General features: G+C 43.9%; 1 protein-coding gene across 1 annotated transcript in view; it reads left to right on the plus strand.

The window, feature by feature from the left end:
- AXDND1 (axonemal dynein light chain domain containing 1) overlaps window positions 1-7,874 on the plus strand; it is a 90,807-nt gene extending 82,933 nt beyond the window's left edge. Inside the window, exons 24-26 of the mRNA XM_032393416.1 lie at window positions 3,122-3,204; window positions 4,065-4,315; window positions 7,535-7,874. Coding sequence (XP_032249307.1) covers window positions 3,122-3,204; window positions 4,065-4,315; window positions 7,535-7,608 — 408 coding nt within the window. The 3' untranslated portion in view covers window positions 7,609-7,874. The remainder of the gene's footprint in view (window positions 1-3,121; window positions 3,205-4,064; window positions 4,316-7,534) is intronic.
- Window positions 7,875-11,737: the final 3,863 nt, after the last annotated feature.

Raw genomic sequence — 11,737 nt, forward strand, 5'->3', positions numbered from 1 at the left:
TGGGGAGGGAAAGGAAAAAGGAAGGGCTCGGGAAGCAGAAAGCCTGTGTGTGCAGGTATAACTTGTCATGTCCCTGGGAACTGAGCTGTGAAACTGGAGAGCTCCAAGAGATAGAGGGGTCCCAGGTTTCTAGCAAGAAATAGCTCCAGACCTCTGAGAAGCTATGGACCTGAGCATGGAGATTCCAGTTACTCTTACTATCCCTTCCTGCAGGTGACTCCGGGACGGGATTTTTCTGGGGGTTGAGATATGAATGATATCTCAACAGGAGGGGTGGTAAGTCACCACCAGCTTGGGCAGACTAATAGCTTGGCCTCATTCATACCATTGCCTGATGCCTAGTGTCCACCATAATGGGGCTGGACCATCCACTATGCAAAATGCTCCTCGATTAGCTGGGAGTTAGGGCTCTGTGGGAATTCCTGAGAGTGTACTCACAGCAGGCCCCGTGTATGTGACATGGCCTGCTGTGCCTGAAACAGGTACACCCAATTTGGCACTGGGCCCTATTCACTGGTGAACCCAGTGATCCCATTAAGCTGCACCAACTTTGCCGCTGCCCCTCCTGGGAGAAGGCCGCTCTGCCTTCAGCTGCGGCCCAGTTCAATCAGTTCTGGAACCTGGTCATACAGCACCGCTTATGGCCCTCTCCGAATCGCAATCATTCCAACACTGTTCCTGCAGGACAAGCAGCCAGAATTCTGTAACATCTCAGCTGACTGGAGGAGATAGGGGGTGACTCAACCCACCAGCTCTCTCAGAGGTAATACCAAAAAGGCTCTGAGCTACACTGGCCCCCAAGTGCCGCTGCTTGGCCGCATGAGCAGCGCTGCCCACAGCTCAGCGACCCCAACAAGCAAGATATTAGAAACAGTCTTTTTCAGGCTCATCTTCACACCAGAGATTCTGGCTGTCTATAATGAGTGATAAGTATATGAGGGAGATGGGAGAGTTTGCTGGATCGCCTGTGAACTGAGGATGAACAGGGGCCAGACTTGGGGGCATCAGCAGTATTTTTAACATAAGATTAGACTTTCTGCCCTCCCTTCTGTTATTGGGCTGAAGGTGGCCCTTAGACATCTGTGTTTCCCTCTCACTGTACCATGTACGTACACCAGAGCAGCGACTAATTTACTCATTTTATAACAGCAACAGGGAAAGGCTGTTGGAATTGGTGGTTCTAGAAAATATGTCCAAAGCTGATGAGGCACTATGTCAGTGCTTGGATCCCAAGGAGCTGGGCCTGGGGCCAGATCCTCCCTGAGATAGACCCAAACTGGAGATACTGTCCAGTCAGAAGCCCATAAGTAGAGTCAAACCTGAGGCAGATCCCAAGTCAAAAAGGTCAAAGAGAGAATGGGAGTCAGAGACCAAGTGCAAAGCTACAGCAGATTGGCACAAACAAGGAAGGACCAAGGCAGTTACTGCCAAGAGCCATGAGGCCCACGTTAACTACCACTAGCCCACTGTTGGCCAGAAGCCTTACAGATAACATAAACAGTCATTGAACACACATTCTGTATGTTCTATGTATTATATACTGTATTCTTACAATGAAGTAAGCTAGAGGAAAGGAAATGTTATTAAGAAAATCATAAGGAGGAGAAAATACATTTACAGTGGTGGACTGTAAAAAAGTCCACGTACAAGTGGACCCGCATAGTTCAGACCCATGTAGTTCCAGGGTCCACTGTATATCTGTTGAACGAATGCGGAGTCTGAAGTCTCACGTGTACACAGAGTACAGTCCTGGTTTACTCTGGTTTCTACCTATCAAGTTGTTCCATACAGCTGTAAACCATGTGTGGAATTCCAGCTCTAGAAGCCTCTGCTCTGAAAACCTTTCTTTTGGGCTCAAAGAACAACTAAGTGAGTGGCGTGTGCGGCCTAGGCACAGCCACGTCCCGTGCTGCGGGTCCCGGCTGGACAGTGACCGCCATTTACTTTCCAAATAAGCTACTCAAGAAAAGGGAGCAAAACAGAAAGAGGAGAATAGGTGACCGGGGAAATAAGAGTAGAAGAGCGAGAGTAAAAGTGAAAATGTTTAACATAGTTTCTTTTCTCTGGTTTTCCTTTAGAAAAAGCTAGCAGAGTGCAATGGGTTGTGTGCTTGAGAACGAAGAGGCCTCGATGAGGGTTTTGCTTTAACCCACTAGATCCTTCTGTGAGGATGGCAGGCTGCCTACCCTCTTCAAGCTCCCTTTCCATCTATAATGTAGGGCTTACGTTTTACGTTCCTCAGGTTGGGAAGCATGGATAGATGAGATTTTAAACACAGTTCTGGGCAAAAAGGGGGGTGAAGGGGAGTGGGAGGTTCAGGCTTCCAGTGACCAGAATGAATAAGTCATGGGGATGAGACGTAGGGCATAGGGAATATAGCCAGTGACATATAATAGTGCTTATGGTAGCCACACTTGTGGTGAGCATAGTGTGCTGTTGAGATTTGTCCAGTCAGCATGCTGTACACCTGAAAGTAATGTAACATCGTGTGTCAACAATGCTTTAAAAAAAGGTGCACAGTTCTGGGAAAATGGTATAATATTTATTTTTAAATATGCTTATAATTTTGGTTTTCTAAATACCTTCTTTTACCTTCCTCTTATTTTTTTTCCTAGAATGTATTTAGAGTCAAAATAAATGAAAGAGTTGTTTTTTCTTCATATTTTCACTGCCTTGATATTTATGAAGTTCCCTAAGGAACTAAAATATCTGACTGGATTTTGCAATGTTAAGAGCTTAGTGAAGTAAATTATTAAGAAAAATATAGTCAATCTCTTTGATCATTAACTTGATTTATTACAGGAACATGTTTACCATTCTCTTTATTTTTAAACCTTTTCTTCCTTGTTTCTTTTTGTTGATACTGTTTTCCCTGCTTTTTTACAATTCTAATCAAATTTTATCCACCCATAGCATGAATAATTTGGAAGCTGGTATGCTATGTGGCCACAGGTAATCCCTATTCTTTTTTGGTGTTAAGATTGTGCTTAATCATCTACTTTATAAATATGGATAGTAGAAAAAAAATATTCTGGAAGGTTTGGTGCAGAACATCCTGAAGAAGTAGAGTATTAACTGTTGGGACTCTCAGTTCATTCATAATGCATATTTCCTTTGTCAGAGAGAATCAGCGAATCAAGGTACATTGGCCCCAAAGTATCTTGAAGCAATGGCTATCATTGAACGCACACAAGAGAAGTTATTGTGAGTATGAGGCACCACAATGGTAATTACAAAGATTGCTGGCCAGGAGGTGTGGCTGGGAAATCCACGCTTCTCGGCTTACTTTTGTTTCTTCTGCTTCTTTTATCCTTATTAGTGGGATGGGTATCTCCAAATCTTCTGCTGGAGGCAATGAATTCTACTGCTCGCATAAAACATCCATCCTCACCCACAGTGGAGATGGAGGAAGTGAAAGTGTGTGTATGTGGGGAATAGGGTGTTAGGAGTGATCTATCCAGTATGCTTCTACGAGATGAGCTAGAGACGTAAATGGAACCAGGAGAAACTACTCTGTTCAAGAAAGAATGCTACATACGCTGAAGAGTAGGAAGGACGGTATAGTTAAGATGGTCGAGAATGCGAAGAGAAGAGCATAGCCATGTAGACGTAGAGCATGTACTCTAGGAAGTAAGAAGCACATTTCAAACTAGTTTTCTTGGTTGTAAAATCTGGTTTTAGAGGTCCTGGGCAAAGAAGGGAAACTACTGGACTTAGTTTGTTGGATCACATCAATGAAGAGAAGCCAAAATTAGCTCCTGAAAAGGGGTTCCTTGCCTATTGATGGAGAATTCCAAATACCCAAAGGTCAGATTTCACCCAGAGCTGATAAATACATTGCATTCTTAAATCACAGCATGACTGTCATGCTGACATTACCATCCAAAGTAGTGTCCCGGACCCCAGTTCTTGCCTAAGGATTGATGCTCCTGCCTCCCTTATTTGTACCTTTCAGATGCAGTTAGCTAATTCTACTGCTTCTTCTAGACAATGAGTTTCTATACGTGAAATACTTTTCAAACCTTTCCATTTTGTTGTGTTTCTCTGGACTCTGTCCCCATCAGAGAGGTTGAAAGCAGAGCCAGACAAGCAGAGGAGAAGTTTGAGGATGTAAATGAGAAACTTCATTATACCCTTATAAGAAATAAAGAACTGGAGAGAGAATTAGAGGCTATTTTGATGAGGTCTAGAGAGAAGGAGTTTGAAGGAAGAGAAGAAGAAAATGAAGGAGAAAGAGAAGATGGAGAAGATGAAGAAGATGACAATAACGAAGAAATCAGACCAGTAGAACATTCCCCAAAATCTCTAAAGAAAGGTGAGGCTTGCTTTCTCATTTTGCTTTATTTAGGTTATATTTATGAAACAAAACATGTTTGGGTCACAAATATCCTAGAAGAATATTAATATTTTTAGTACTGATTTACTGGTTCATATTTTTCATAGGAATATACATACATTTAACTGTATAACTATCTTATTCAGACAACTCACAAAAAGAAAACCAAATGACTAACAATCGTAGACTAAGAAACTAACATAAAATACAAGTTTTGCTTCTAAAACTGGCAAAGATTTTTAAAAATGAAAGAATATAATGGTGGTCACAAGGGGCAAACTAGTTTGTTTTACAGATAATACTTGTGGGTGGACAGACATGTAACTTTTTCAGAAAATAATTTGAGAGTATGTATAGATATCCCTTAAATATATGCATATACTTTGACCTAATAATTTTATTCTTGAGGATCTAGTCCAAGGAAATAATCCTAAATACAGAAAAAAAGATTAATGCACAAAGTTGTTCAATGTATCATTGTATATAATAGAGGCAACCTACATCTCCAATCATGGAAGAAAAGTTAAATTATGTTATACTAATATACTTGAATAGTATACCACTATTAAAATGGTTTATAATGACATGGAAATTTTTTAAAAAGATTTTATCTATTTGAGAGAGAGAGAGAGAGAGAGCATGAGTGGGGTGACGGGCAGATGGAGAAGCAGACTCCCTGCTGAGCAGGGAGCCTGATGTGGGGCTCAATCCCAGAACTCTGGGATCATGACCTGAGCTGAAGGCAGATGATTAACCAACTGACCCACACAGGTGCCCCGGGAAATTCTTTTTTTAAAATTTATTTTAGAGAGAGAGAGAGAAGTGAGAATGAGCAGGGGGAGGGGCAGAGGGAGAGAGAAACCCAAGCAAACTCCACGCTGAGTGCAGAGCCTGATGCAGGGCTTGATCTCACGACCCTGAGGTCACGACCTGAGCCCTGAGCCAAAACCAAGAGTCAGATGCTTAACTGACTGCGCCACCCAGGTGCCCTGGAAATTCTTATGTTTGAATATCAAATGCAAGAAAACACACTTTTATAAAGCTAGAAAAAAGACCGAGAAGGAAATTGTATCCAAATATTGATAGACATTGTCTCTGGTTGATGGAGGTTTGTGGGGAATTTTGACTTTGGTTTTTGGTACTTGTTTGATTTTCTATGATGGAAATAATCACCATTATTCTACAGGAAAAGGAATTTAACTCTTTATTTTCTTATCTCTAATTAGTGCACTAACCTGCCCTCAGGCAGTTCTCAGTAAACCCCAGGATTGGAGGCTAGTTTTTTATTTTTACTCTCACCTTCACCCTTTGGTGTGTTCCCAGGACAATTTCTGGTGCAAGGGATAGGACAGGGAGGATAGCGACTTCTGTCTCTGTCTCATCCCTATTTTCACCTATGCCCCCAGCCAAAGCGGTTGGTTAGCTAGTGCCCCACAGTCTCCCACCCAGGTACGTTGTGTTTGCACTATCACCAGACTGAGCTCATTTTCTCTCCTCTTGTTACCTCTCAACTGGTAAGATGCTAATTATTCCAAGCGTGACAATCCTTTAGCTTTAGGTTTGAATATATGGGAGATAGTTTTTGTGGATTAAAAAATTTTCATCTTACACTGTAATTTTATCCTGATTGTTTGAAAACTAGACTTTTTCCAGATTACAGAAAAATAAATATGCAAACTGTGCAAAAGACCTGCATGTTAAACTGGAGAGGTTAGCTCAGTATGGAATGAGTGATGTTATTTTCTTCCATTTCCATAAAGATCTTGGGGATGAGGTTAAATCCAGAATGAAAAGTATTAATAATTTTAAGTAGAGGATAACTATATACAGTTAGTCCCCAATCTATATAAACAATTGCCTACACAAACATAGCCACCCTTCGCCCTCCTTCCAAATACTCCCTCAGAGTCATTCCCGGAGGCTCAGAGGTGGAGGATGAGAGGCTCTGCAAAGCTTAGGGGAATCGGCTCCTAAGCCAAGCCCTTCTCATGCCATGTAGGAGACCTGAACCTTTTCCCCAGAAAATCTGAAAGTTGGACATTCCTTAGGGTTTGCAGGCAGCTCCTTTGAAAAATGCAGACCCTCCAGAGCAATATGAGATTCCTATGGCATATGCAGCATCATTTTTGTGTGACTTAGAGTATGAGATCACGTTTCCCTCTAGAGTTGTGCAGTGTATGGTAAAGGCTTGTGGATGCAGGACAGGGGGAAGATCTGGACGGAGCAGAAGACATATTTATTTTTGTTTTTGTGTCAGTCTTTCTAATAATTAGCAAATCATTGTGCTCTGAGCTGTGAATGAAGACAGGAATCGAGAGGGAAGTTTACGAAGATGAGTAGTGGCTTAGGCTCTAATCTCAGTGAAGCCTACAGTTAGGAGCTAGGAGCCGGGAGAGACACGAAGAGCAAGACAAGGGCATGAACAAGATGACCAAGTGTGGGATGGAGGTGGCAGCAGCCAGTCAGAAGGATTCACAGTGAGAAGCTTGGTGTCATGGAGCGGCCAGGGAGAGCCGGCTTGATGGCGAGAGGCCTCCTGCCTCCATCCCGAGGGCTGGGCCTGAGTCGGGTCTGTGCACAGGAGGCTGTGCACAGAGGGACCAGGAGACAGAACAGGAGTGCAGGAATGGGTGTGGGAGGACTTTGGATACTAGCTCTATTTGAATTGTTTTGTTTCCGCCAAGCTTGGGATATGTATAGGAAGGAAGGCGGAAATGTTCTTTCTGTTTCTCTATTTTCCTTGATCACATAGTCCTCTTTTCCAGGACCCAGAACTCAGGTAACTAACTGATTACACTTTAACTTTGGGAAAATGCATTCTGAATCCCAGTAACCAACTTAGAGTCAAATTTTGGACATACTGCCTGTTTATAGCTTGGGAGTTAGGCAGAATGGAATTTTTTTTTTTTAAAGATTTTATTTATTTATTTGAGAGAGAGAGAATGAGAGAGAGAGAGAGAGCACAAAAGGGGGGAGGGTTAGAGGGAGAAGCAGACTCCCTGCTAAGCAGGGAGCCCGATGTGGGACTCGATCCCAGGACTCCAGGATCATGACCTGAGCTGAAGGCAGTCGCTTAACCAACTGAGCCACCCAGGTGCCCCAGAATGGAATTTTTAAAAAGCTTTGTAAAGCTAAAAGTCCTTAGTAAATATTAGATATTGTTACTACAATACTCTGATTTTTTTTTTGTCTTTTCAGAGGTACAGCGCAAGGAAGGTCCTCTCAACCCTAAACCCAGACCCCGGACTAAATCCAAGACCAAGTCCAAGTAGCGTCCTTAGGGTGCTGGGCTTCAGCAGGGCTCCCCTCACTGATCTCTGTGTGCTACTTAGCTGACCCTGTGGCTCAACTGGAGGGGCTCCCTGTGCAACAGCTACTAGAAAAGTCATGACATACAACCCAAGAACATTTTCTCTTTAAAAGTCACAGTGAAAGCTGTAGGGAATAAGTGTGTTAGTTTATCTCCCAGATTAAAAATAGCTTGTGCCAAAGTTTGCTGGCCTCTTCAAATGATTTCCTAACAGAGGTCTGTGAAAAGTGTCAGTTCCTGTCAAGCAAATAATGCTTTTTGAAAACTCTGAACTCTGCAGAGAAGAGTGGCAAATACAAAGCATTATTTTTTCAATTTAAAAGAGAGGAGCCTGATGATGCTCTTGGGTTTTGGCAGCATTTTCAGATTTCTTTTTTTTTTTTTTAAGATTTTATTTATTTATTTGACAGAGAGAGACACAGCAAGAGAGGGAACACAAGCAGGGGGAGTGGGAGAGGGAGAAGCAGGCTTCCCGCCAAGCAGGGAGCCCGATGCGGGGCTCGATCCCAGGACCCTGAGATCATGACCTGAGCCGAAGGCAGACGCTTAACCGACTGAGCTACCCAGGCACCCCCATTTTCAGATTTCTTATGATTTCAGGCATTTTTATGATTTATTTGATTTTCACAATAACCCTACAAAGTAGGTGGGGGAGATGCTGTTGTTATCCCATTTCTCAGAAGATTAAACTGAGGCCCCCCCCAAATGGTTATAAGACTCCCCAAGGTCACAGAACTAATGAGTGTCAGAGGCCCCTGCTTACTGGACCTGTGTCTGGATGTTTGACAGTAGTGATGGGCCACCAGGCCACTGCTCAGATGGTTTCCTTCACAGGGAAAGGATGGAAGATTGTACTGAAATTTAGGAATGCTGCTGAAGATTCACCCAGAATCGCCATTTTTTGCTTTGATCGCCTCACTTGTCTGCTCTGTTCATGACCCCAGATCCATTGAGGCACTAGAGATGGACTAACCTGCAAAAATAAGTTGCGAGTGACAAATGGACATTTGGGGCAAGCACTCGGCAAGGACCCCCTCCTACCTTACTGCTCCCGGCACACCTGCATTTGCTCTGATCTCTGGCTCCAAATACCTATGCACCTGCTTTGGCTCACATATTTGCTGTTCCTTTGGATTTATCTCCGAATTTTAGACCCCTGCCTGTTCCCTAAGCCTCAGAAACCCTGTGACTCAGAGTCCCCAGTCTTTTTCAGCCCAGTCCCTGGCCAGGCCTGCCTCTGCCATCATCAAAGTAGGCATAAGATGGGTTTCAAAAATGCTTAGGGTCTGTCCACCTGAGCCCACTGGATGACTCTTGAAGTCTGAGCAAAGAAACCTGACTTCAGACAGTCGGCTGTGCTCGTGGCCCAGCTGACAGCCAGAGCTGCCGCTCTTGGCCCCCGCTTACAGTTCTCGCTTGCTGGGGCATAGCCAGCCCTACCCTTCCCCAAAGAGATTCTTAGGTAATCCTAGAAAATTTGGAGGCTTTTTGGTGGGATTTCCGAATGCTGCTTTTTTTTTAAGATTTTATTTATTTGTCAGAGCACAAGCAGGGGGAGCAGCAGGCTCCCCACAGAGCAGGGAGCCTGATGCGGGACTCGATCCCAGGACCCTGGGATCATGACCTGAGCCGAAGGCAGACGCTTAACCAACTGAGCCACCGAGGTGTCCCTCTGAATACTTCTTAATTGATTTCCCACTTTGCAGGAATGAGTGGTCATTTCCATACAAATCAGCAGCCCCTCTCCCTGAACATGAGAACCTTGCCCCTCAGAACGTGGCAGCTCCATCGGGTGGACAGCTCAGTCTCTAAAGGCCAGAGTTAAGCCTGCTGCCACTACAATTAGGATGAGATGTTTGGCACCTAGTTAGGTGGTTTGGTTGTGAGCCAGAGAAACCCACTCTTGCAAACACACATAGAAGGCTAATTTATTGAAAGCGTGTTGGGGAGCTCAGGGGGCTGAAGGGAAGTCTTTTTTTTTTTAATAGCTTTTTTTTTTTTTTTTTTTGAGAGAGAGAAAGAGCACAAGCAGGGGGAGCGGCAGGCAGAGGGAAAGGGAGAAGCAGACTCCCTGCTGAGCGAGGAGTGCGACGTGGGGCTTGATCCCAGGACCCTGGGATCATGACCTGGGCCGAAGGCAGCCGCTTAACCGACTGAGCCACCCAGGCGTCCCACACACCTTAGTTTTGGATTGTACTGTCCAACTTGTCCTCCACACATCATTTCAAGATCAGTAACCAGCTAGAAGGCAGCTCCTGGTGTCAAGAGGAGACTTCTGCTGCTGGGAACTTGCAGACAGCACGATCAGCTCACCTTGCTAGTCTCAACAGAGTTTCCCTTGACCATTCACAGTTTCATACAACTTAGTCCCGATATTTCCCACCCATCAAGCACTCCCATCCCAATGGTCAGTTAATAGTTGAAGATATCACAGGCTGCTTGAGCAGAGCTGGAAGGTGCCCTCTGGCAAGCTAGTGAGAAATTTAAATGTTGACTGAGCCAGACAGCAGAGGAGACCAACGAATGGGTGATACCATAACTCCCCAGACCTGTAGGTAAATCTGCCTTTGACAAAAGGAGCCATGCTACAAGGAATTCTTAAGGGTCTTAAAAGCCATTATTATTACCTTATTACCCTGGCATTCACTCCTAATTGGTCCTTTAAATGGGCTGGATCATCAATGACCATGCCCTGGCTGGTCCACAAAAGCAAACCGCAAACCCCATCTGTTAGATATTCTGGGAAATCACCCAGGAATTTTCCCCAACTCTCATCCTATCTATTACTGCCTCCTCAGTGCTTGCTTTCCTCTCTCTGGTACCCTACTTTTGGCAGATTTTGGTACCTGCTTTTGGCTTACTTGGATTTGGCAGCCTTTTGGATTCCATATTTTGTATTTTGGCACTTCTTCTGGTTTAAAGCTTTGCCTGCTCCTTTGGCTTCAGAATCTCCCATTGCCTCCAGCCGAGACTAATCAACCTATGGCTCTCAGCACTGCCACTCCCCCACAACCAAGTATGGTCCTTGGGAGTAGGGAGGGAAACTTCTTTTGAGAAGATATGGAAATATTTTTCAGAAATGGATGAAATAGCCTTTTGAAACAAAATTCAAAGTTATCATCTCAGTACATAGTAACCATATAAGCTGATTGCTAAAATAATAAACGAATTGGGCATGATTGTATGAATATGTGGGTTTTGAAATCATCTAGCAGTTCTGCATAATCTTGGGAAGATGCATTGCTTGGCCAACGCCCTCAGGCTTGCAGGCTTGGGCTAGAGTGTGTGGCTTTCCCAGCTGTGGATGGAGGTGAGAAGGAGGCTTAGAGGTGTAGGACAGAGATGGCCCTAGGATGGCATCATTATATACTGCTATATTACCATGTGCTACCAGGGAGTTTTTGGTCTTTTTTTGTTGGAAAACAGGAGGAAAGGCAGAGAGGGCAGAAGTGTGGAAGTGATCGAGAGGCAAAGCATCCTTGATCATGGGCCCCGTTTCTGTTACTTAAACATAGTGGGGAACCAGCCCATCCCCAACAGACACAATGCTATAAAAGTTTCTAGGTCCACTCCTAGGAGCTCAGAATACATTTTCTCTCTTGAAATAATGCGCTGTAGGGTTTTATGGGTTAACGTTCATAAACAAAAACCCTTTACAGGTGTGTTTATGTAAAATGTTTAAAGTTCTCACTTAGGGATACCACTCTTTCTTTCTGTACTACCAACATGGAACTTCCCATTATAAGTAGCATTTTACTAACATACACGATATTAGTAATATTTTTGGGATGTTAGTAAGATTTTATAATATTATTGATTTTTTTAAGTCTATAGAGGATTTGCTGTATACCTCAGGATGCTTTCTTTTTTACTTGGCTAATTTTTTTCTATAGGTACGTATTTTTTTTTTTTTTTAAGATTTTATTTATTTATTTGAGACACAGAGATACAGAGAGAGAGAGAGAGAACACAAGCAGGGAGAGAGGCAGAGGGAGAAGCAGGCTCCCCACTGAGTCAGGAGCCCGATGTGGGGCTCGATCCCAGGACCCCGGGATCATGACCCGAGCCGAAGGCAGACGCCCAACCATCTG

This window comes from Phoca vitulina, unplaced genomic scaffold (assembly GCF_004348235.1).
Source record: "Phoca vitulina isolate PV1807 unplaced genomic scaffold, GSC_HSeal_1.0 scaffold73, whole genome shotgun sequence".
Taxonomy (NCBI): domain Eukaryota; kingdom Metazoa; phylum Chordata; class Mammalia; order Carnivora; family Phocidae; genus Phoca; species Phoca vitulina.